The 27587-nt window shown below is 44.4% G+C and overlaps 1 protein-coding gene across 3 annotated transcripts in view; it reads right to left on the minus strand.

Moving 5' to 3' along the window:
* The window catches only part of palm1a (paralemmin 1a), a 515885-nt gene that overhangs the window by 417788 nt on the left and 70510 nt on the right, over positions 1-27587 (minus strand). For 2 of the 3 annotated variants that reach the window (XM_041204285.1, XM_041204287.1), the window contains one exon: positions 2468-2513. In XM_041204285.1, the coding sequence (XP_041060219.1) occupies positions 2468-2513 (46 nt within the window). Of the gene's footprint in view, positions 1-2467; positions 2514-2650; positions 2688-27587 lie in introns of those variants that run through there. The other variant, XM_041204284.1, reaches the window with a different exon arrangement.

The raw sequence follows: 27587 nt of genomic DNA on the forward strand, positions 1-27587 counted from the left end.
TGCAATGGGTACTTAGAACTTTATTTTATTTCACCTCATAATGGCTTGTCAGGTCTGCCTATGGTGGATCTTGGATGAGTTGACATGGAGGACATAAGGGCAAAGGATGGTGGATGAGAGCCATGAGTTGGCACTAAGCTGGCATAGTAGCTACAAAGGGCAATGGGGATGGTTAGAGGCACATAGGTTGGCATGAAGGGTACGAGGGGTCATGAGGTTGGTAGAAGGGCATAGGTTGATGGAGAGTATGAAGGACCATGGGGTGGACAGAGGGACATAATAGGGTATGAAGAGTGAGGAGATGTGAGGGGTAAGGGAGTGTGAGGGGTGTGGGCTGTTCTTGGTTTTATTGTATTTTCTACAGTTGGGACAAAGTCTTTTAACCAGCCCGCCTCAGCACCCAGCAGCCCCTTTTGCCACCTTTGAACTCTTTCCGGAGTCTGTGGTCCTGACTTCCTTTAACACCTGCCCCCATCCCCCCTCCCGAATGAAAATCGGTAGATCCGGGGCACTTTTTCCCAAGTCAGGCTTCCCGACACTGCGCTCCTGACTCGGGAGTGAAAATTCAGCCCCCAGTGAAGTTCAGTTGCAGCACAATTTCTGAAGCCTCTATGTTTAATTTCCACCTCAAGAAAGGGGCCTTCTCAGCTAATATATTTATTGAATAACTAAAATGTGCAAAGTTCCTCATACTGTGCCACTATGTACAGGTCATGTCATGTTGCCTTGCACCTTCATCCCTTTTTGTCACTTAATCACATCACCCTTTCACAGATCTCTCCCCTTTAGCTCTCCCCCGCCCCCCCATCCCCTTTCTCCTGACTCTGCCTGCTCACGCCATGAATATCTTCCAGTTCTGATGAAAGGTCAGTGACCTGAAATGTTGGGTGGGACTTAATGCTCGAGGCAGAGTTCACTTCTACCAGCTGCAAAACCAGTGGGAACCTCGCACCAATGATTCTTGGGAGAATTGATGCAATTTTTGTGAGAATCAAGTACTTACTTGAACTGCACCCGGCCTCCCATCGAATTAAGTGCAATGCAGGGAGCTGCCCAGAGAGGTGGCCACTGCCGCTATTATCTTAGGTGGTTGCCAGGGATCGACAAAGGATGCATGGAGAGAGGTGAGAGGGGGGATAGGGTTAACAAGGAGGGGGTGTCGATGAGGAAGGGGGTTCAACATCAAGGGAAGGAGGGTGCCTTCCCTTGGGATCCTTCACTTCTTAATACCACGTCTGTTTGCTTTGCAGTTGTCCTGCATGACCAGTTCTCCACTGGCTACTGGCTGAATAGCAGCAGCGGCGTGATGAGGCTGTTAAGTATCTAGTTAAGGACCTCAGTTGGCCTCTGGGTGGGAAGGCCGTTATTCACCTTTCCCACACGGAGATTGACTGGGGGGAGTCCCAAAGGCAGCGGGATCTCTCTGCACCCTGCGCCCATCCAAATGGCCCCCTGCCCCGGCTTCCGAACTTACCTCTGGGGTGGGGGCATTAAATTCCGCCCATGAGCTCTGTTTCTCTCTCTGCAGATGCTGCCTGACTTGCTGAGTATTTCCAGCATTCTCTGATTTTATCGCTTTATGTTGCTGCTATATCAATACCGAGTCTCATTCCTAGGCTGTGGGTACATTATTTATGCCATAGTCACACAGGGCATTTTACTATCCTTAGTCTCATCGATCAAACAAGCCAAGGACGAATTGCTCCATCAGCATCAAATTATTACAAATAAAAACGCTTAGCTGGGTTTTTTTCTGTAAGAATATGATCGCTGCAGAACAAAAGGGGTAATTAATCTTTTGGGTGCCGAAAGTTTCCATTTATTTTAATCTTTAGGGTGCATGCATTTAATTCTTAAAATGTTCGGAGGAATTAATTTGAAGTCGACAAATGTATGGAAGTTTTTTTTAAATGGAGACCGGCACAGAATCAGATAATGAAAATTCATATAATCCCTTAAAGAAAATTATTGTATCAAATGCTGGGAATGTACAGAGGCTTAATCAATGTTTAAAGCAGGGGAGAAAGAAATAGAGGAACATTTTCAGTCAAGACTCTACATCAGAATGAACAAGGCCTTCAAAAAATTTGGCCCAGGGCCCTGGCCTAAAGGTTAACTGATTTTCTCCCGATTCTTCCTCAGACACCTGAGTGATGGACCGAGGCCTGCAGCAGAGGATGCAGCCAAGGGTAATAAGAAAGGGTGAGGTGAATCTGGACCTCCCTGAGATTCCAAATGGTTAGTTCCAGCAATTTTTTAAAAAAGCATTTTTTCACACTTTTGAGCATTTGCCATTTTAATTTCTCTGAGAGTCGGAGTCTGGACGAGAACTTTGTCAGCTCACTCACAGGAAGGGTGAGATTGAGGTCTCTGAATCCCTGCTGGACAAAATCTCTTTAGCTGAACACAGGCCAGGTTCCCGGGAGGGTCTTAAATGGACAGATTGAGAAGTTATATTTAGACTCACCGCGATAGCTTGGAGCCTCTCCTGTTGGAACAGTGTCTCGGACATCCTGAGAAGAAAAAGCAAGGAAAAAAATACTTGATGAGACAACAAAAAACTAGAGAGAGAGCTTTTCTTGCTGAAAGACAGAAAGAGATGTTGAAGTAATCCATTAGTAATCTTAAAACAGGCAAAACATTTGAGAACCTGTTCTGGTCCAGCCTCATGATGCCTGCCTGCAGAAGATCCTGCTGTAGAATGCAGTCTAACTGACCACCAATACTTCACTACATTATTCAGCTAGTGTCTCACATTACCATAATACCCTGAATAGAAGCAGAGACTCAAATATAAACAGCCATTTCTGACCTGCGATGAATGCCACATCAATCAGGCACCGCAGAAATCACAAGAAGATTTTGGCTGCAATATGCTTATGTAAACAAATAGACATAGACATATGGGGCAGGATCATCGCAGATTTGCGCTAAGTGAGGTAGCAGGTGGGTGTTTTACCCACCAGCCGCAATGGCGGGTTTTCATGCCGTATCATCCCAAACCTGCCGCATTAGTGATGCATTCCTGGAAAACACACCGTTTCGATGGCGGGTAGGCTTTCATTCGCCCATCATGCCTTCAACTCACTGCTTCATACTTACAGTCCAGCTGTGCGCACACATCTCAGTACTTCCAACCCATGACTACTGCAGGGAAGATGTCCACGAAAGGCAAAAAGACTACAGCCCCCAGGTTTAGTGACACATCACTGGAACGCCTTTTGGCTGCTGTGGAGGCCCACTGCAATGTCCTCTACCTCCACTCTGGCTATAGGTAGGGCAGCGGTGTGATCAACCAGGCTTGGAAGGCAGTGGCAGCGGTGATCAGTGCCAATGCTGCACAGAATTGGTCAACCTCAACCATCCAATGCTGAAAGAGGATCATCCGTGCAGCCAGGGTATGGCACCATCTCATCACTCTAAACTCACACACTCAAGCCCATCACACATTCACTGCCAGCTCACCACCCATTCTCACAAACATACCCTCACATGTCCATCTGTTCTCATCTCCTCTGGAGACTGCCTCCTCAGCCCTCACCATCTTGAGGCCACTTGCACAGATCAACATGTGCCCCCACACACACACTGGGATACCCGCCTTCTCCAGTACAGCCCTCACCCTGCAGCCTCTTCCCTTGCCTCAGGCCACTTCTCCCCCTTCCCCAAGCAAGCCCCAGTCCTGCAGCCATTGAAAAGCCCCCCACATATGGCTGATGTGGTAGGTAGAGACCGGCCCGTGAGCTCCCTCTAAAAGTGATGTGGTGCTGCCTGTGAAGGCTGGCGCTGATGACTGCGAGTGCTGACTGAAGCAAAGTAGGTAAACAAACCTTGAAGTCCTGAGTGAAGTGCAGCCTTCCAGGTGCACGTCATATATGTGCTGCTGTGAAACACGCCGGCGTGTTTTCTTGCTGATATGGGCAGATGATCCAGTGAGGGGCAGCACGATTCCGGCAGGCAGGCCTAATAATGATACGCTGGTGTATTACAATGAGGCTCCCGACGTTCGATGGCGGGGAACGCGGTCCACCATCGGCGGGCTGAGCGGACGACTGTGAACTGGTTTCATGCTGTTGTGAAACCGATTGAACCGTATTGTCCACTCATGCCACCGAACAACTCCGACACCAGCGGGCACGGAAAATCCCGGCCATGGAATCATACAGCCATTCAATTATTCTTCCATTCTTCTCCCATAGCCCTGCAAATTTCCCTTTTCAAGTATTTATCCAGTTCCCTTTTGAAAGTTACTATTGACTCTGCCTCCACTGCCCTTTCAGACAGCACCTTCCAGCCCATAACAACTTGTTAAGAAGGTTTATCCTTACCTCCTCTTTGGTTAATTTGTTAGTTACCTACAATCGGTGTCCTCTGGCTATTGATCTTCCTCCCAGTGTAGACAGCTTCTCCCTATTTTTCAAAACCCTTCATGTAACATAATATAATTTTAAGTTGCCTGTTATTTATAAGACTGTATGATTTTAATTGACACTTGCAGTCAAATGCAATGCCTTGTGAACTCCTGATGTGTCATTGGTGCCATGGACAGAGTTTATGTGTTTTCTCCTTGGCCGTGATCAAAGTGTTTCAATGTGTGAGATCAGCATGTTTTTGCACCCTCAGTGTGGTCTGTTCCAATTCCTGAGGCTTAAATATAACCTCTCACACACACTACCATCCACACAAAGACTAGATACAGACGAAGGAAGTTACAAGTGATAATTATTTCAGTCCGTTTCGTAGCAGGTCTTTAGTTTTCAAAGATGAATTGATGCTTTAGTTGGAGTTGAGGTCTTGTAAAGCAGAGAATTCTCAGTAAGCTGTGAGGCTTCTTATAGTTGAATTGCCAGGAGGTCAGTTTCTCAGGTGAACTTGAGATTGGAACAGGTTGGGGAGCAATTGCAACTGCAAAGTCCTTCTTCCAAAAAAAGTAGTGTGTTTTATTTTCACATTCTGTGTTTTAACCTTTCACACATTGAGAGCTTTTGAGAAAGCCATGAGTTTTGTAACTGAATGACTCCATTCAATTTAAATGGCCCTTTTGAATGCCTTTCAAAAAAGAAATTGAGTTTCGATGACTTTATGGCCCAGGGTGAAGTAAAAAGGCATGTCAGCTGATGTGCGATAGTTTTGCTCAGTTGATAGTTCATCCTTAACAAAGGTAGTTGCGAATTTCATAAGTGTCTGTTATTGTCCATATTTTAATTAGATACTTGCTTGAGTTTCAGATCTGTCTGGAGCTGATATTGCCAGTGACATGATATGTTTTCAGCGATCTTAAAAACTGTAGTAGCCATTTGAAAAAATATAGTTTTAAAATGTGTACTATTTTCATGCTTGTACTGGGAATGACATTGCACACAGAAGCCAGTTTAGTCTCTGAAGGAAAAGGCTTGGACAATCCAAGTTCATTGGAGGGTATTTTCGGGGGAGGTGGGGGGGGGGTGGGGGGGGAGTCGCAAAGGAGGTTTGATCATCACAGTCACAGTATCATAGTGTCTTTACTGTGCAGAAGGAGGCCATTCGGCCCATTGAGTCTGCACTGGCTATCTGAAAGAGTATTCCACCTAGTCCCATTCCCCTGCCTGAGCCCCGTAATCTTGCACATTCTCTCTTTTCAGATAACAATCCAATTCTCCTTTGAAGACCTGGATCAAAATTGCCTCTCCCACCCTCTCAGGAAGTTTGTTCCAGATTCCAACCACCCTCTGGGTAAAAAAAAAGTATTTCCTCACATCACATTTACTCCTTTTGCCAATTATTTTGAATCTGTGCCCTCTAGTTCTTGATGTTCTCTTGAGTGGAAGTAGTTTCTCACCATTTATCCTGTCTATACCCCTCAGGATCTTGAATACCTCTATCAAGTCTCCTCTCAGCCTTCTTTTCTCCAAGGAAAACAGTCCCAAAATTCCATTCTATCCTCATAGCTACAGTCATTTATCCCAGGAATCATCCTTGTGAACCTCCTCTGTACTCTTTCCAATGCCTTCACATCCTTCCTCGAGTATGATGCCCAGAACTGGACACAGTACTCCAGATGAGGCTTAACGAGTGTATTATACAACATGACCTCCTAACTCTTGTACTCAAGGCCCTTATTAATAAAGCCTAAGAAACAATATGCTTTATTAACTGCTCAACATGCCCTGCCATCTTCAATGACTTATGTACGTACATACCAAGGTCCCTCTGTTCCTGCACCTCCTTTAGAGGGTCTCCTTTATTTTACACTTTCTCTGCATATCTTTCCTGCCAAAACGAATCACCTCACACTTCCCTGCATTGAACTTCATCTGCCACTTGTCTGCCCAATCCACCAACATATCTACAATCTTTTGAAGTATTTATATGGCTAGTCCAGTTCAGTTTCTGGTCAATGGTAACCCCAGGATGTTGATAGTGGGGAATTCAGTCATGGTAATGCCATTGAACATCAAGGGGCGATGGTTGGATGCTCTCTTGTTAGAGATGGTCATTGCCTGACATTTGTGTGGAGCGAATGTTACTTGCCACTTGTCAGCCCAAGCCTGGATATTGTCCAGGACTTGTTGCGTTTGGACATGGACTGCTTCAGTATCAGAGGAGTTGTGAATGGTGCTGAACATTGTACAATCATCAGCGAACATCCCCACTCCTGACCTTATGATGGAAGGTCATTGATGAAGCAGCTGAAGATGGCTGGGCTGAAGACACTACCCTGAGGAACTCATGCAGTGATGTCCTGGAACTGAGATGATTGACCTCCAACAACCACAACCATCTTCCTATGTGCTAGGTATGACTCCAACCAGCGGAGATCTTTCCCCCTGATTCCTATTGATTTCAGTTTTGCTAGGGCTCCTCGATGCCATACTCAGTCAAATGCTGCCTTGATGTCAAGGGCAGTCACTTTGAACCAAGGCTGTAATGAGGTCAGGAGCTGAATGGGCTTGGCAGAACCCAAACTGGGTGTCTGTAAGCAGGTTATTGCTGAGCAAGTGCTGCTTGATAGCACTGTTGATGGCCCCTTCCAATATTTTACTGATGATGGAGAGTAGACTGATGGGGTTGTAATTGGCTGGGTTGGATTTGTCCTGCTTTTTACGTACAGGATATACCTGAGCAATTTTCCACATAGTCAGGTAAATGTCAGTGGTGTAGCTGTACTGAAACAGCTTGGCTAGGGGAGTAGCAAATTCCAGAGCACAAGTCTTCAATACTATTGCCGGAATATTGTCAGGACCCATAGCCTTTGCAGTATCCAGTGCCTTCAGCCGTTTCTTATTATCACATGGAGTGAATTGAATTGGCAGAAGACTGGCATCTGTGATGCTGGGGATCTCCAGAGGAGTTGAGATGGGTCATCCACTCTCTGGCTGAAGATTGTAGCAAATACTTCAGCCTTATCTTTTGCACTGATGTGCTGGGCTCCTCCATCATTGAGGATGGGGATATTTTTGGTGCCTTCTCCTCCAGTGAGTTGTTTAATTGTCCACCACTATTCAAGACTGGATGTGGCAGGACTGCAGAGCTTAGATCTGGTCCGTTGGTTGTGGGATTGCTTAACTCTGTGTATCACTTGCTGCTTATCCTGTTTGGTACACAAGTAGTCGTGTTTTATAGCTTCACCAGGTTGCCACCTCATTTTTAAGTATGCCTGGTGCTGCTCCTGGCACCCCCCTTGTGCACTTTTCATTGAACCAGGGTTGATCCCCTGGCTTGATGGTAATGGTAGAATGGGGGATATGTCAGTCCATGAGGTTACAGATCATGTTCGAGTACAATTCTGCTGCTGCTAATGGCCCACAGCGCCTCATGGATGTCCAGTCTTGAGTTGCTAGATCTGTTCGAAATCTATCCCATTTAGCGCAGTGGTAGTGCCACACGACACAATGGAGAGTATCCTCAATGTGAAGGCGGGACTTCGTCTCCGCAACAATTGTGCGGTGGTCACTCCTACCGATACTGTCACGGTGAGGATGAGGTCAAATATGCTTTTCCCTCTTGTTGGTTCCCTCACCACCTGCTGCTGTCCCAGTCTAGCAGCTATGTCATTTAGGACTCGGCTACCGAGCCACTCGGTGATGGACATTGAAGTCCCCCAACAAGAGTACATTCTGTGCCCTTGCCACAGCTTGCCACCCTTAGTGCTTCCTCAACATGGAGCAGCACTGATTCATCAGCTGAGGGAGGGTAGTACATGGTAATCAGCAGGAGGTTTCCTGATGCCATGAGGCTACATGGGGTCCAGAGTCAATGTTGAGGACTCCCAGGGCAATTCCCTCCTGACTATATACCACTGTGCCAACCCCTCTGCTGGCTCTGGGATGGTAGTGTCTGGGACATTATCTGTCAGATATGATTCCGTGAGAATGACTATGTCAGGCTGTTGCTTGACCAGTCTGTGAGACAGCTCTCCCAATTTTGGCACTAGCCCCCAGATGTTAGCAAGGAGGACTTTGCAGGGTCAATAGGGCTGAGATTGCCATCGTCATTTCTACTGCCTAGGTTGATGCCGAGTGGTCCAGTTTCATTCATTTTTTGTGACTTTGTAGCAGTTTGATACAACTGAGTGGCTTGCTCAGAGGACATTTAAGAGTCAACCATGATGAGTCACATGTAGGCCAAGATTCCCTTCCCTAAAGGGGCATTAGTGAACCAGATGGAGTTTACAACAATCTACAATAGTTTCACAGTCATCATTAGACGTTTAACTCCAGATTTTTATTGAATTCAAATTCCACCATCTGCTGGATTTGAATCCAGGTCCCCAGAGCATTACCCAGGGTCTCTGGTCCAGTGACAATACCACTACGCCATCGCCTCCACTTGTCTAAGTGATTATTGATTTTATCCCACACTTTAGTTTCCAGAAATTTCCCTACCACTGAGGTCAAACTGGCTGGCCTGTAGTTGTCAGCGTTATCCTTGGATCCCTTTTTGAACAAGGGTGTAACATTTGCAGTTCTCCAGTCCTCTGGCACCTCCCCTGTGTCTAAGGAAGACTGGAAGATTATCACTGGTGCCTCTGCAATTTCCACTCTCACTTCCTTCGGTACTCTTAGATGCATCCCATCTGGTCCTGGAACTTTATGTGGTCAACCCTGATCTTTGTCTTACCAATTTTACATGTGCACTCTTTCTGACAGGGTTACTAGTCAGTAAGGGCAGCTCAAAGTTAAACAGCACCAAGGGGTTAGAATCAACAGAATTACCAAATCTACAGAGAACCACTGTGGAACTCCTAACCTCTCGATAGAGAGAGTTACACAGAATTAGATAGAATTTACAACAGAGAAAGAGGCCATATGGCCCAATTGGACTGTGCTGTGTTTAGACTCCACATGGGCCTCCTCCTAAACCTTTTCATCTCACCCGATCAACATATCTTTCTATTCCTTTCTCCTTCATGTGTTTGTCTGGCTTCCTCTTAAATGAATCTGTATTATTCACCCCAGAAATCTAAAGTCCACCTTTTCAGCACAACATGTGTCGAGAGGTTTGTATTGAAATCAGGAGCAGGATCCCTGGTTGATCTCTGGCTGATCTCCACTCCGCCTCCCTGATCCAGGATGTACTGAGATCCATTACAGGAATGGGATCATCCAACACAAGAGAAACTTGGGAACTATCTTGGGATTCTTGTGGTCTGTGTGGCTCTTACACACATTGGATATTGTCTCAGCTATTGGTGGCTCACTGAACGTCTACAGCTATCATTCACTATTTTCTATGAGTCAATTCTGCTCAGTCACCATGACCTCCAGCTGACAAACCTTATCAGGTTTGACTGAAACGTGAGACTGTGATTATGAAAAAATGTTCTCGGTGACATTATGCTTTCGTGTCGATTGAGGCTCTCGAGAAATTCTCAAAGTACACAAAACGGCAGATTCCTTTCAGCAAAAATCACCAGAATATCCCTTTCACTCTGGAATTAATGACAAGCCAACAATAGCACGTTAATTTGAAATGGATAATTTCGGAGAGGGATTTTGTTCGTGGATTGTTTGTTATAGAGCTAGACATTTTCCTGTTTTCGATTAAAGGAGGAATTTCCAAGGAAGTGTGATATAAAGCAGTGCAAAGTGGTCATAGTCAGCACATTCTTCACAGAGCCACCTTTCTCAAGGGCAATTAGGGGTGAGCAATAAATGCTGGCCTAGCCAGCGACACCCACACGTCATGAACAAATCAAGGAACCATGACCACCCTCTGCCTGTCCCCTGGGCTGTACCAATGTTACTCTGTAGCTGTCCAGAAAGAATTGGGCAGGAGCAGTCCAGCCCTCCATTTTGTCTCTTTGACTTCACAACAGCACAGTGAGTTTAGATGCGTCATTTTAGGAGGAATTACATGGTGCAAAACCCATGATTGATGTGTTCTCTGCCCCCTTGGGATTACTTTTGCTGTTGCCCTTGGTGATAGGAAGATAGGAAATAAGAGCAGCAGTAGGCCATTCAGCCATTCAAACCTCCTCCATCCTTCAGCTAGGTCACTGCTGATTTTCTAACTCAATGCCATTATCTCGCACTATCCCCATATTCCTTGTTTTTAGTAGCTAGAATTCTATCAATTTCTGTCTTGAATATACACAATGACAGCCTCCACTGCTCTTTTTGGGGAGAAATTTACAAATATTCGCCACCTTCTGACTGAATAAATCTCTTCTCAGTTCTAAATAGCCTACCTCTTATTCTGTGAATGTTCTAAAAGCCCCAACCAGGGGAAGCAGCCTTCCTGTATCTGCCCTGTTGAACCTTGTAAGAACTGTGTATGCTACAATGAGATAACCTCTCATTCTTTTAAACTCTAGGGAATAGAGGCCCAGTCTCCTCAATCACTCTTCATAGAGCTACCCACCTCCCCTTCCGTTTTGCCTATCCTTCTTAAATGTCGAATACTCTTGAACATTCAGTTCCCAGCCTTGGTTACCCTGACTAAACAGTCCCCTACTACCACTGCATTCCTATTAACTCCCCCAGCTTGAATAGCTTCCTGTACCATGTGCCATGGTCAGTTCACTCATCACTCTGCAGCTGCCACTTTCATCCATACAGACTGCAATTCTGTTGTTTAGTTTTATTTTATTCTGATGTTTTTTTTTAGTTTGTCTACAAGCTCACCTCACCATCCCACATCCAGCTCCTTATCCTCAACCAACTTAGTTGGAGAGTGGGGTTCAATCTGATGGAACCAATTAGTTGGGTAGTAGGATGGTGCCGGAGCCTATAAATCAGATAAGATATTCTCTCTGTTGGTTGCACATAAAAATGACTTCGTTTCCGCAACTGGTGGTTTCTGAAAAAAGAGACATGGGACATGGTCCTGTCACAGTGGGGGCGTAAAAAGCAGTGAGCATTCAAAAGTCCATTTACCTTGGCAGGACTGTAAAATCCCGCCAGCATAAAATAACACCCATGCAGTCAAAGCTTTTTGTCTTGCACTCATCAGGACAGTTCACAAGAATACCAATAGCAAAAGGAACTACAACTTATACTGCATGAGAAGAGAATGCTGATTGGTTGGCAAGTAAACTCTGATTGGTCAAGGCATTGCCATGGGGAATGAACCAGGGAATGGCTGTCCCCCAAGGTTTTGTTTAGTTGAAAAAGGCAGAATGTGTGGACGTACTTCTTCGGTCTGTAAAGGACAGGACCCTGTGTGTGAATATGTGTGGCTTCTAGAATGCGTAAGTGAGCCACACTGCGAACCCAACTGATAATTTTGAATTGGTTATCAGTGTAATTGTTAGCACGGTAAGATCCTTTAGAAAGCGTTGTCCAATCACAGAATCATATCTAATGTTGGGCACTATAGGCAGAATCATCCCAGATTTGCACTAAATGTGTAGCAGGCGGGAAAAAGGACATTTTACCCGCCGGCCACAATGGCGGCTTTTCATACCATATTGTCCCAATCCCGTCTCATTAATCATGCATTCCCTGTTTAGATGGCAGACGGGCTCCAATTTGCTCATCGCATCATCATCTAGCTGCTTCATCTCACTGGGCACCACAATTAAAGTGCAGCCGCACGCACACCTCTCAGTGTTTCCAGCCCAGGACTGTTGCAAAGAAGACATGGCCCTGAAAGGCAAGAAGACTGCAGCCACCCCTACCCCCCCATCCCCGCCCCCCCCCCGCCCCCCCACTGACTCCCGGTTTAGTGACGCGTCTCCCGAGTGCCTTTTGGACGCCGTGGCGGCCCGGTGTGATGTCCTCCAGCCCTGCTCTGGCCACAGGAAGGGCAGCAACATTACTATTCCAGCTTGGTAGGTGACGGCAATAGTGATCAGTGTCAATGCTGCACAGAAGAGGTCACCATCCAATGCAGAAAGAAGATGAATGATGTCATCCATGCCGCCATGGTTAGGCAACCATCTCATCACACTAAACTCACACACTCACAAGGCCATCACACATTCACTGGCACCTCACTCACTTTGAGCTCAAGGGACCTCAACATTCACTCTCTCACACAAACCCTCACATCTCCATCTGGCCTCATCTCCTCTGGAAACTGCCTCCTCATCCCTCACCATCTTGAGTCCACTTGCACAGGTCAACTTGTGGCCCCCCACACACCCTGGGTTACCCCCTTAACCAGTACAGCCCTTGCCCTGCAGCCTCTTCCATTGCCTGAGGCCACTTCTTCTCCCTCCCCAAACTGTTAAGATGCCACCCCTGCCTTATGGCTGGTCTGATAGGTAGAGGCCGGCCCCAGAACTCCACCACAAATGTGATGTAGCGCTGTCTGCGAAGATTGGCGCTGATGACTGTGAGTGCCCAAAGCAAGGTAGGCTAACAAACCTTGAACCCCCGAGTGAAGTGCAGCTCACCAGATGCATATCGCTTTTGGTTCAGTTGTGAAACATGACAGCATGCAATCACACTGATATGCTCAGATGACCCACATGGGGAGATGTTTCCGTGAGATGCTTGTAATGATATGCAGATGTATTATAATGAGGTTTCTGACATCTGACGGCAGGAGACCTGGCCCGCCATTGATGGGTAGGGAGGATGACTGCAAACTGGTTTCACAACATCATGAAACCAATTTTTGGCCTTCTCACCATATTGTTTGCTCATGCCACCAAACATGCCCACTGCCAGCGGGCATGGAAAATTCCACCATATGTTTTGATTTTTGCAAGCATGGGCTGATTGGATATGGTCAGTACTTTGCCTGTTAAGGGATGTGCTGTTTGATAAGACCTGCCTGTTGTTGGGACATATGGCCTACATAACTGGCATCACACTGGCACTGAAATTGATATACATCATTACTCACTTGTGTGATAAGTAGAACATCTTTTTGGCTGGATGGCGGCATCCTGTTAGCGAAGAATACCACTCGTGTTGCTACTGCACAGTAGTAGCGTGGAACAGCTAGTTTCACCTGTTGCTCACGTTTTTGTGGTATATGATCTTCAGTGCTGGTGTGATGCCAGGTATGTGGGTCATATGTTCCGCTGACTGGTGGATCATATCAAATAGCATGTCACATCGGCTGTTCGCAATAGACAAAGTACAGACCTTACCCAACCAGCCTTTGCTTACAAAACTCAATACATGGTGTCCAACATTAGATGTGATTCTGCGATTGCACAACACTTGCTAAACAATCCTGATTATGCTAAGATTTAAAATGAAAACCAATTAAAGATAATCAGTCAGGCTCACAATATGGCTCACTTACGAATGCTAGAAGCTACATATATTCACACACAGGGCCCTGTTCTTTGCAGACAGAAGGAGCATGCCCATGCATTCTGCCTTTTTCAACTAAATAAAAGCTTCAGGAACAGCCATTTCCTGGTTTATTCCTCATGGGAATGCTTTGACAAATCACAGTCAACCTGCCTGGTTTGAATTTGAACAAAAGCTTGGCAGTTAACTATTCCCTGGTGCATTCTCCATGATAACCAATCCCTATGTCTACCAATCAGGGTCCACTTCCCAACTAATCAGCACTCTCTTATCATGCAGTATAAATTGTTGTTTCCTCTACTATTGGTATTTTATGTGATCTGCCCTGATGAGTGTAAGATGAAAAGCTTCAATTGCGTGTCTCTTTTTCAGCAATACTCAAGTTCTCTACTACCAAATGACTATTTTGATTTTTGTTACAGTGCCCCTTTAAGGGGCTGTTAATTAGTTAATTTTTTTCATTAGTTTATTAGTTGATTTGTTTCACTGTTGTACTCAGAAGAGTATAAAGAGAGTCAGCTGAAACACTGGGTTGGTAGTTGAGAGGTAGGGATCTGTAATGCTGCATCCTGTGAATAAGCCTACTAGCAAGGAAGAGATCTGTGTCTTGTTTCATACTTCACTATCTGGCATGAATCAATTTAACAATCTTAACCAATTTCTGACCTGTACTGGAACTGCAATGTCAACCATAAGTACTCAGAGGAGTGGCAGTTCAACTTCCCCACACTCTTACCAAACTGAAACTGGCAGCTTCCAAAACTTTTAACCCTAAGACACCAAACAGAGGTATAACAGGGGCTCAATCCATGAACATTCACTGAAGTAATTACAAAGATTTAAAAAATCTATAAAAATGACTGGTTAGTTGATGGTTTAATGGGGTATGTAATTAGGAATTAGTGACCTGGTTAGGTATTGCTTAACAAGGTGTATGACTGAGAGCTAGTAACTAAGTTATCAAATTATATAAATAAGCTACTGATGATCGATAAAACATATAAGATCCTGAGGGGTCTTGACAGGGTGGATGTAGAGAAGATGTTTCCTCTTGTGGGTGAATCTAGAGCTGGGGTCGCTGTTTAAAAATAAGGGGTTGCTCATTTAAGACACAGATGAGAAGAATTTTTTTCTCTGAGGGTTGTGAAAATTTGGAACTCTCTTCCTCAAAAGGTGGTGGAAGCAGAGCCTTTGAATATTTTTAAGGCAGAGCTAGATAGAGTCTTGATAAGCAAGGGGCTGAAAGGTAATTGGGAATGTGGAGCTGAGGTTACAATCAGGTCTGCCATGAGCTTATTAAATAGTGGAGCAGACTCAAGGGGCTGAGTGGCTTACTCCTGCTCCTAATTTGTATGTTTGTATGTGCGTATCCATTAAAGGGGCCTTATGGCCTAATAAAGGGGGTCACTGCACCTGTTGTGGGATATTTTAACTAACAGGCCAACTACAATACGAGGAATATTTTTACACACACTGTGTAAGAGACTGCAATGTAGCAGAACACTGATGTGATCTTGTGCTTCAGATATTCCTCTAATGCGGTAATCCACCATTAGCCTTTTATAGAATATTCATTTCATATATTATGCACATTTATCAAGGCTATCAGATATCAGCTTTAAAAGCATCAAACTAAATTCCCCACAGAAGGTTCAGTTTCTGAAGAACCTTTACTATTTCCCACCACCAAGCTCATCTTGATTGGCTTCACTGCACTGAGTAAATCAGATCCACCTCACAAACTTCCTTCTCAGCCTGTGTGGTGGAGTCTGTGATCAGATGGTGAGGGCCTTACTCAGAGGCTCAGAATGGAAGTCAGCAACATTTCTTCCCGATTACAGGAACCTCCATAAACTCTGAGAAGGGTAGACTAGAAAGCATCCAGGATTCCCCTTGCCCTTCTCCTCATTAGTACAATTCTGGCAGGAGGATTTTGAGAATATTAGTCTTATTGTGGACCCCAGAGGAAGTAGTGAAGGACATAGTGAGCTAAATTTCTAACAGGAGCCTCGTGGAGGAATCTTGTTCTTCAGGCCTACCTTCCTGAACCTACAAAAAAGTGATAGCCAAGAGGGCTGAGATTAAGGGTAAGAATGAGAAAATAAAGAAAGCACTTGTATTTGTAGAGCACCTTTTGCAACCTCAGGACACCCCAAAGCACGATATTGCTGATTTGTCACCATTGTAAACATGGCAGCCAATTTACATAGAGCAGCTTTTGCTGCCTTAAACGAGAATCCCTAAGGGTATGTTGCCTACCAGGTGTTAGGGTAAGGCATATCGTGTAGTGACTGGAGAGGAAACTGGAACGGCAGGAGGATAATCAGATGTCATGCTCCATGTCAGAACAAATAACATACTGATATTCCCTCCTACTGAGAGAATATCAGGAGTTAGGAGCTAAATTAAAAAGCAGGACTTGGAGGGTGATAATCTCCAGGGTATTGCCTGTGCCACATGAAAATTGGCATAGGAGCAGACAGATCAGGAAAATTAACATTTGGCTAAAGAACTAGTGCAGGAAGGAAAAATTTCCTTTCATTCGACACTGCATCAGCACTGGGACAAGAGGGAGCTGAACCAAACAGCACCCGTGTCCTATTGGAAAAGGGTAAATAGGGAGGTGGGCAACACTTTAAACTAGTAAGACAGTCAGGGTCTGTACATGAAATGAAATGAGTCTAAATATCAACAAAACAGGAAACGAGACAGTAGGAAAGAACAAACTCAGTGAGGACTTAGACGGAAAGGAAAACAATAAAATTATGGAATGTGAGTGTAAAAATATGGTTATAAATAAAAAAAAATAAGAGCTGCTATTAAAAATGAGTTAACCTGTCTGTAGAGCAATGCACAGTACCCATAATAAAATAGGGGAACTTGAGGCAATAATATGTTGTGAGAAACCAGACAGCATAGAAATTACTGAGACATGACAAAAATCAGGATTTTGAATTAAAAATTGCAGGGTATAATATATTTAGAAAAGATAGAGAGGGGAAAAGGGGAGGTAGAGCAGCTGTGTTTATTGGGAATAATGGAATCGCTGTAGAAACAAGAGACACAGCTATCAGCAAGACAAAAATAGAATTCATATGGATAAAGATAAAAGATAATAAAGGATGAATCATACTAAGAGGTGTCGTCTACAGACCACCTGATAGTGGAAGGGAAGGGGTAGCACCTCTGACAGGTGGGCTTGCCGCACTCTTTGGATTGGCTCATCCTTTACTGGCCCTCACCTTCACCCAGCTCTCACCTGTGCATCCAAGTAGCTGTGAGCACCCTGGTAAACCACTTGTACAAGTGGGCGAAGCCAGGTGAACGTAGCCATCAGGTCTCCTACCCTGAGCGACTTGTCTACCCTGGCACCAAAGGCTGAATCTGATGGACTGGGTGGATGGGAACAATCTAAGGTCCAACAGTCTTGAAGGTGGGTCAGCACCGTGTTGTGGCATCTGTAGCACTCGACAAGAATCAAAAGATATCCACTGCGTCTGGATCTATCTCCAGCTATCTGGGCTTGTCGCTAGACCAAGATAGATCAGGATGAGAGAATGAGGCTGACAATGTGTAACTCTCCCTCACTACATTCCAATTCACGTGTAAGTCATGTTCATCATCTTTCTGTCAGAAGTCCTGTGGTGATGGGTGAGCAGCGTAGCAGCGGGTGTGGATTCACAGCAAGCTGTAGCCATGAACCAGCACACAGGCAATTTGGGCCATAGAGTCATTTTTCATTAGAAGGAAGCAGAAGTGGAATATGGCAGCCTCCTGAGTGATTGAGCAGCCCCTTTCAGGACCACACTGCTCACCTCCCTAGTATAAGGAAGGGCTAGAAAAGGTATCCCAAACTTTGTCTACTTCATCTCCCTGGCCAGCAGGCTGCAGCTGGCAGAAATCCCATTAACATGGTCATAAATGAATCTCAAAAAAGAAAGTAGAGGTGACACTGGTCACCAGTGGCACACAGAACGTGCGCACCCTCATGGACAATGCCATAGCTGACAGAACTGAGGGAAATACTGGTCTTGTTGGTAGGGAGCTGACTAGGTACAACATCCAGGCCACCACCTTCAATGAGGGTTAGCACAAGGAAGTTTGAGCAGGTTACACATTCCTCTGGAGAGACCGTGGGAAAGAAGAATGGCGAGGAGCTGATGTAGGCTTTGCTGTCATGAACCATCTCGTCAGTAAGTTGATTTGACTTCCAAAGGGTGTTAATGACCTTTTAATGATGCTTAAACTCCTCCTGCAGGCAAGAAACTCTCATCATTGTCTACCTACCAAACTGAAGGTCTATTGAGCAATAGTCCTGTCCACTCTGATCGATGCATATGAGATTGTGTACTAGCATCACGTTAAGAAGCTCAAATGCTTTCACTTGAGTTGCCTTCAGAAGCTTTTGAAGATCAGATGGCAGGACAAAATATGAGACACTGAGGCTCACTCGACCTGACACGTGAAGCGGCCACACCATATTGACGCAGTCACAACCGAGAATGCCTGACACTTGCTTACCAAAGCGAATCTTCTGTGGCAAGCTTCAGTTTTGGGTGTGCCCTCACTGCAGTCCAAGGAAGCACTACAAAGACACTCCAAAAGCTTCACTTAGGAGTTTTGATACTGACCCCGAGTCCTGGGAAAAACTAACACAGGATTACTGCATCTGGCACAATTAAGCGCAGATTAGAGACAGAAAGAAAATGTAAGGAGGGGAATTCCCGAACCAGGAATTTGTCTAAAATTCAATTGTCTGCAGTGTCCTGTTCTATTTGCAGCAGAACCTTCTGGGCACAGATCACCCACAGCAGTCATCCACATACCCAGTGGAACACTACCAAACAACCCAGATGATGAACATGGTCATCTTCACCTTGGAGGATGAATGAGAATAGTGGAAGGGAGGTGGAGGAAGAATTATGCAGACAAATTAGGGATTTGAGTAAAAAACTTCGAACAACAATCACAAGGGATTTTAATTACCTTGCTATTAATTGGTTGGAAGAGTTAGGGAAAGAAAAATAAGGGATTGGAGTTCCTATAATGTGTACTGCACTCCTTTTTCATCCAATATGTGAAAAGCCCAAAAAGGGGGTTTCACAACAGGACCTAGCAATAAAGAATGAGCCAGCACAGATAGAAGTAATAAAAAAAGGGAAAATCTCAGCAATAGTGACCATAATATTGTATACATTAGGATGATAATAGAGATGGACACGTATATGACAAAATAAAATTAATAGATTGGAGAAAAGCTGATTTTGAGGGGCTGAACTTGGTAAAATAAAATGGTTAACAATATTGGCAAAGATCAATGTAGACCAACAATGCAAAATTTTAAAAAGAGCTCACAGAGTGCAGGAAAATAATAAATTCTATTAAAAAGCAAAAACAAACTAAGTACTAATGAGTCACCATGGATGAATAAAGACATAAAGGTACACTTGAGGTTAAGGATAGAGACAAACACTACGTACATAGACCAACAGGGAAGAGCATCACAAGGGAGATTATGAAGAAATTAAACTAGAATTCAAAAAAATAACAATTTGGAGAGCAGAACTATGAAATTAAATTGTCAAGGAACATAAAATGGTAAAACATTTACAGGCACATAACTCATCAAAGGAAAATTGCAAAGGAGTGGGACACTTAATTGTGGACAGGATAATATCACAGATAATGATAGAGAAATGGCAGAACTATTGAATAATTACTTTGCTTCAGTATTTACTAGGAAAATAGGACAGGTGGACATGAGATCGGATGATGAGATTTGAAATGGGATAGCTGCATTTAAAATAAAAAGAGGTGAAATTTCAAAAACAAAATCAAACATAAAGAGGATAAAATCTCTGCCCCAGGCAGATTACATGTGCCTATTTTAAAAGAATCTAAGGAAGAGATAAAAGAGATATTACCACACATTTTTAATAATTCATTGGAGAAAGGACTGGCGGATAGCTTACGTAATTCCTATATTTAAGAAGGGAGCACACATGTCCAAAGAATTATAGACCAGTCAGCATAATATGGATGGTAGGAAAAGATGGAATCCCTACTAAAGGAGAGAATAGAAGAACACGTAGAGATGAGAAATATAATAATGAATAGTCAGCATGGATTTCAAAAGGAAAATCCTTGCTTGACCAATCTCATGGAATTTTTTTGAAGTGGTAACAAAGAGAGTAAACATTGGTAATGCAGTAAATGCCATTTATCTAGATTTTCAGAAAACCTTCGATAAGCTACCACACAACAGACTAATGAATAAGTGAATACAGAGTCAGGGGATATGTAACAGAATGGATAGCTGAATGACTTCAAGTCAGAAAGTTTAGAGTAGGGGTAGGGGGAAACTATTTAGAGTGCGGTGTTCCACAAGGATCAGTGCTTGGACCACTGGTGTTCACAATGTGCATTAATAAATTGGTCTTTGGAATCAAAAACACAGGGCTCTTTCTTGTGATGATCTTGGAGACAGGAAGGTCATTTACTTAGGCAGGATGGTGGCGTACCTGAACCCTGCCACCTTTCTGCCTCCGTCAGAACTAAGTTCTGGGCAAGAAAGCCCGTAGTCGACCTTCCCACCCCGCCACCAATTGAGGCCCCTAAAGTGGCCAATTAATGACCACTTAAGAACATCATCCTGCTGCTGCTGGTATTAACCCAGCTGCAGGTGGGCCTGTCACCATGCGCCATGCACAGCAGCTAAAAGCGTGCAGCCAGCTTGCCACATCTAGGGGGTGGAGGGGGGGATCCCCCGATCAAAGGCACTCAGCGCCAGTTTTAGGGGCTTGATATCAGGAAGGGGAGGGGGGGCTACTGGCTGATAGCCACCCCTCTGCCCTTGCTGCTGATCCTGTTACACCCATCTCCCCGTGACTCCCACAAGTGAAACCCCCACCCGCTCACCCCACCCCTCCCGCCCCCACATTACTTACCCACAGCCTGGATCGCTCCTCGATTCTGGAAGCCTGGTGCCTGTCCTTCCGGCAGCAGCCACGGCCTCCCCAGTAGCATTGCTGAGCAGAAGAGCTGATGGCCTCTGATTGGCCAGCAGTTCTTGGTATGCGAGAATTCCATCCCCCTCCCCTCCCCCGGGGGCTTGATTCCAGGGGACAGCCCATCACTGGTGATTGGCGTATGGTTCAATGGGCCTTTCCGAAAAGAGGCAGCATGGGTCTCTCGCTGCCACCCCAGTGAGGCCCTCGATGCCTCAACAAGATTCCAGCCACAATTCATAAATTTGTGGATGACACCAAATTGTGGGGTGTTGTGGGGGGTGGGGGGGTGGCTGGTGCGGTCATTACCAAGAAGCACTGCAGCAAATGATAAGACAACATTAATAAACTTGCAGAATGGGCAAATAATTGGCAAATGGATATCAACATAGATAAATGTGAGATATTATTTTGTGCAAGAAAAATAGGGAGGCTGCATATTACTTAAAAAAATAAGAATCTAAATGGAAGAGTGGAGCAAAGGGATCTAGGAACACAAATATCCTAATCACTAAGGGCGGAATTTTATGGCTCTGTCACGGTGGGGGTGGGGCTGTAAAATGCAGTGAGACGTTCATAAGTCCATTGACTTTGGCGGGACCGTAAAATCCCACCAGTGTAAAATTCTGCCCTAAGAGGAATGACACAAGTTAATAAAGCCATTAAAAAAAAAACAAGCATTAGTATTTATTTCTAGAGGGGAAGAATTGGAAAGTAAGGAAATCATATTGAACCTACATTGAACCTTGGTTAGACCACACCTGGAGCACTGCGTGCATTTCTGATTGCCACATTATAAAAAGGAAACAGAGGCACTGGAGAGGGTGCAGAGAAGATTTACAAAGGTAATACCAGGAATGTGAGAGTATATTTATCACGAAAGGATGAACAGGCTGAGTCTCTTGAAAACTAAAAGCTGAGAGCTAACCTAACAGAGATCTTTAAAATGATGAAAGGTTTTGAGAGAGTGGATATGGAGAGAGTTTTTCCTCTCGTGGGGGAAGAGCCTAACAAGAGGCCATCAATATAAGATAGTCACCAAGAAATCCAATAGGAAATCCAGTTTGAAACTGGGTAGAAACATTATCAAAACTTACTTATCGGAGTGAGAGAAAAGTTACATAGTTCAGGAATCAATTCTTACTGATTTACCCAAAGAATGGTGACAATGTGCAACTCACTACCACAGGGAGTGGTTGAAGTGAATAGGATAGGTACATTTAAGGGGAAGCTGGACAAGCGGATGAGGAAGAAGGGAATAGAGGATTGTAGCGATAGGGTTAGATGACGAAAGGTGGCTGAGTGGAGCATAAACATCAGCAAGGGCTGGTTGGGCTGAATGGTTTGTTTCTATGCTTTACGTAATCCTAGGTAAAACAAGCTCACAACAGCAATGAGATAAATGATCAGATTTTCCAGGTTTAGGTATTGGTTTGAAGGATAAATATTCACCAGGACATTGGGGTGAATTGTCCTACTCTTTAGTGCCACAGGTTTTAAAAATATATTTCAGAGGGTAGGTGGAACCTTGGGTTACCATCTCAATGGAAAGTCAGCACCCTTGATGACGCTGCATATCCCCTGTACTACCTAATGTTGACATTTTTCAATGCTGTTAATGAAAAAATTCAGAAATGTCACATCAGCTTAGATTTAGGTGAGGAAATTCAGTAATTACCACTCTCTTTAAGGTCGTTGTATTATCCTGATACCAATCACGTGAATATTAATGTTCCTGAGTAATGAGGGCAAGTACAACAGGTCAATCTAGTGGCTCGAGGCAAGGGGGGATGGTGCTGATGGGGATTGTATATGATACCATACAATTCTATTTAGCCTTCTCCCCTGAGTTCTAACTGGAGACTAGCTAACAAAGGTCACATAGTTAACTTAGAAAAGCATCCCTGTAAACAGCCTCAAGGATATTCTCTGATCAAAACAGTTTTGATGCCTGTATTAGCCACACTCAGGGGTCTTGTTTGTATTGAAAAACAACATTGTTTGATATCAAACAGCCTCTTAACACTGGGAGAGCCATTAATGTTGATCTGTAGTGTTGTTTCAGCCAACACTATCACGAGTTATTCTGAAAGAAAGCACTCCTGTTAAAACCATTGCTTAATACTTCAGAAAGGAAAAGAACTTGCGTTTAATTTAGAAATCTTCCAATGCACTTCACCGATAATAAACTGCTTTGAAGTACAGGGTTTTTTTTATTCATTCATGTGAACATGTGAGCGTCACTGGCTAGGCCAGCATTTATTGGCCATCCCTAATTGCCTTTGAGAATGTGGTGGTGAGCTGCTTTCTTGAACCACTGCAGTCCATGTGATGTATGGGAATATTTAATGGCGGCTGGTTTGCACACAGAAGGATCCCATAAAGGGAAATGACTAATTAGCCTTTTCTTGGTGATGTTGGTTGAGAGTGGAATGTTGTTCGAGAATCTAGGTGAACTCCCCACCATTCTTGAACAAAGAGATCTTTATCATCAATCTGAAGGGTCAGACACAGCCTCAGTTTAACGTCTCATCCAAAGGATGAAGAAAAGTGAAGGAACAGTAAAGGTAACCAGGTGAGTGTGTGATTTTATAATTATCATTATAATTGGGGGACACTATTGCCATCTTTGTATTAACCCACTGAAAACAAAAGTCCTGTCACTAAGTCCATTCATTACTTCCCCTATATACAATGTCACGTTCTACCATGATAGGAAATAGGAACAGGAGTAGGCCCCTCTAGCCTGCTCTGCCATTCAACTAGATCAAGGTTGCTTTTCTACCTCAATGCCGTTTTCCCACACTACCCCCATATCCCTTGATGTCATTAATATGTAGAAATCTATCGACTTCAGTCTTGAACATACTCGATGACTGAGCCTCCAAGGACCTCTGGGATAGAGAATTCCAAAGATTCACCATCTTCTGAGTGAAGGAATTTCTTCTCAGCTCAGTATTGAATGGCCTGCCCCTTATTCTGAGAAAGAATCCCTTGGTTCTATACCCCTACAGCCAGAGGAAACATCCTTCCCGCATCTACCCTGTTGAGCTCTGTAAGAATTTTTTATGTTTCAATGAGGTCACCCCTCATTCTTTTGATCTCTAGAGAAGAAAGGCCCAGTCTCCTCAACCTCTCCTCATAGGACAATCAGGCCACCCCAGTCCGTCATTGCTACTAGGAGAATGGCTGCCATTCAGAGCCAGCTCGCACCAAAAACACCCGTCTGCTGTTTCTTTTATATGTTTTCTTAGGATGTGGGTGACACTGGTGAAGCATCCTTTACTGCCAATCCCCATGCAGTGTGCGACTGGAGTCATTTGTCAGCTCAGGCCATGTAAAAGTGGAATGTTTCCTTCCTTCATGGCGATCACTGAGCAATTGTTTTTTTCACAATTTGGCAGCTTTTGTGGTCATTTTTTTCTGGTGCCAACTCACAACTGATCAGAGGCCTTGAATTCAATTTTTGACCTTGCCATGGCGGGGCAATGAGGTCATTGTTTTTCTTGGTATATCATACTAACACTGCACATGGAATTCAGAGCATCAGCAATGGTAATGAAAGGTCTCTGCAGCTATTGAAACCTTACAGGGTCTGGATAATTGATACTTTTATTGCCTCATAGTAAAAGGATTCTTTTTTTACATAGTAGAAAGTTATGAATGAATGACTTTTTTCACACATCCTATTGTCACTATAGAGTTCATTGGTTCTGTATAGTCCTGGTCATGGAAGTGTCACAGTTTAGATTTTGGGGCATGAGGGACCATATGGGCATGAGTGGAGGGGCATGGCTTGGCATAGGGGGAATGAGGGGCCATCAAAGCTATTTGGGAAGGCATACCTTGGCATGGGGGCATGAGGAGGACCTTTTGAACTTACCTTTCAAAAGGATCCCTCATGTAGACAATGGTTCACGACACCTCTGAGGTGTCGTCAATCTCGACTCATTGAAAAGCTGATGCGACTCCATGAAAATTCTGGTGGATTAGAACATGCCTCTCCATACAATGGAGCTGGCTGGGTGAGAATGCTGGCTGTGGGCTTTTGACCCAAACCAGTCTACACCTTTAAAATAGACTCCCAAAAATTGGAAACCCTGGGAATGGGGTCAGGAACCCCAGAATCAGATCCCAGCTACCATTTTTAAAGGGCTCCCGAATCATCCCAACTCAGCAAAGATCCAGCCCCTAGTGAGAGAGTGGAGGTCGGGGTGACAGAGCTATTAGAGGGATTGAAGCAAGAATGATCCAGGATGGAGAAGGGCTGGGTGTATAGTGAGGCGGTAGGTAGAGAATGAGGGGGGATTATAGAGTGAATGGGAAGAGTAGAGAGTGAGGGGGTGGAAATAGAAGGAGGGGGCATGGTAGAGAGGGAGGTGGCTGGGTGGAGAGTGAGGACAAAGTATATAGAGTGAGGGGTGGGTATAGAGTGAGGTGGGTATAGAGTGAGGGGAAGGGATATAGAGAGATGGGTGGATATGGAATGAGGGGGCAGGAATAGAGTGAGGGGATATAAAGAGAGAGGGAGGGTTACAGAGTGAGGGTGGGCATAGAATGAAGAGGTGGCTATAGAGTGAAGAGGTTGGTATAGAGTGAGGAGGCAGGTATAGAGTATGGGGGTATAGAGTGAGAGGGTATAGAATGAGGGGGTATAGAACGAGGTGGTGGGCAAAGAGTGAGGAGGGTATAGAGTGAGGGGTAGGGATATAGAGTAAGGAGTATAGAGTGAAGAGGTAGGTATAGAGCAAGGGGCTGGATATAGAATGAGGGGCAGCTACAGAGTGAGGGGGGTATAGAGTGATGAGGTGGGTTAAGAATGACAGGGTGGGTAAAGAGTGACAGGGTGGGTAAAGAGTATAGAGTGGGGGGCCATATGGCTTGGGGCTGACAGCATGTTATTCTTGGAGGGGCTGATGGTACCAGACTAGTGTGCTGAGAATTAGGATTCTTTTGCCCATTTTGGGGACACTCCCTGTGCGTTAGTGAACTTCACAAATGGCTGAGAAGCAGGTCTCCCACCTTCTTGCTGACATCTTCTTGTCGGGCCGAGTTGGGAGTTTTGATAACACTCACTGTAGATTGATTTATTCAGTGCATCGGGGGAAGGGGCTGGCTTCAGTCACTCTAATATGCTGGGGGAGGATAATGTTTACTTCATTTCAAGTCCAGAGAAGGAAATAGAGGGAACAGAGCCAGAAAGAGGGATAGTAGATCCTGCAGGGAATCAACAACTTGGGACAGCAGTGGGATTTGAAGCTTCGGTAAAGAGTGGATGCAATGAGAGTGGAGATAGAGCCCATATACTCACATCAAGGCTCAACTCTGGAATTGGGAGTGAGGCCTCATTGATTAGGGCAGAAAAGGATAAAGTTAAGAGCCAATCAATGAATTTATAATGGTGGTGTTGTGGTAATGTCACTGGACTCCTGATCCTGAGACCCAGGCTGATATTCTGGCAGATGGTGGAATTTAAATCCAATTAATAAACCTGGAATATAAAGTTAGTCTAAGTAATGGTGACCATAAAACTATCACTGACTGCCATTAAAACCCATTTAGTTCACTAATGTCCTTTAGAGAGGGAAATCTGCAGTCCTTACCTGGTCTGGCCCTACATGTGACTCCAGATCCACAGCAATGTGGTTGAATCTTAAAATACCCTCTGAACAAGGGCAATTGGGGGTGGGCAATAAATGCTGGCCTAGCCAGCGACGCCCACATCCCATAAACAAATATAAAAAAGCGTTGTCATTATAACTTGCAAAACATTCATTTTTCCAGAGTCTGCCCTCTTACTTTCTCTGGAATATGCTAACAACAGAAATAGCAGGGGTTTCTGCTGTACCCTAGCAGGGGAGTGGGAGATATGCAGATACATGTGCTTGTATCAACTGCTACACAGTTACACTATTGGAGTATTTTCATGTAAGTGTATCAGGCAATAAACTATCACAGGCAATTTAATCTTAGACAAATCAAGATGAGATCTAAAAGAAAGTAAGTTCTTGCATTTGTACAGTGACCTTGGAAGGTCCCAAAACACTTTACCGTAAACTATGTACTTTCAAAGTGTAGTCCCTCGTGTAGGAAACACAGCAGCCAATTTGTGCACAGCAAGGTCCCACAAGCAATACTGGTTGAGGGATAAATATTCAGCCAGTAGAACTCCCCTGCTCCATTTTGAAGTAGCATCATGGGCTCTTTTTACTTCTACCTGAGAGGACAGATGGAGCCTTGGTTTAATGTCTCATTTGAAAGACAACAACTCTAACAGTGCAGAGGTGCCTCACTACTGAACTTGGAATGCCATTCTGGATTGCACTCTAAGGTCCCTTGAGCAGGAGACTTGAGAATAAAGTGTACATTGAAATGTATCACAGTTCCAGCACTTAATAGCACCTTGGGGAAAAATATAGAAATAAATTGATGAAGTTGAATTAGTATGCTGGGAATGGATAAGTAGGATTTTTTTGGCTGATGGCAGCCCATTTACCAACAATACTCCTCCAGCACAGGGAGTAAAACATGATTCCCACCCCTTCTCAGATCTCCAAATAATTATGGACTGGCAATAGACTGGGAAAAAACACACACACAAAATCAACTTCCTTCACACTGATCTGGCTCCAAAGCTCGGGACTTGAAATGAGGAGAAAACAGATCTGAAAGCCAAAAGCAGTGACCATGGAAACATTCTGCAAACTCTAATCCCATCACTGCAGCCAACTGCGAGTCTGCTAAAGCTTTCAACACAGCACCAAGCTCCTGTGGAGGCTTCCTCTTCCTTGAATATTGTTTTGTCTGTTATTTTTATTATAACTCCAATCTGCAGCTGGACTGACTTTTCTACTGAGTGATCTCTGTATATGAACTGGGCAGTGGG

This window comes from Carcharodon carcharias, chromosome 14 (assembly GCF_017639515.1).
Source record: "Carcharodon carcharias isolate sCarCar2 chromosome 14, sCarCar2.pri, whole genome shotgun sequence".
NCBI lineage: Eukaryota > Metazoa > Chordata > Chondrichthyes > Lamniformes > Lamnidae > Carcharodon > Carcharodon carcharias.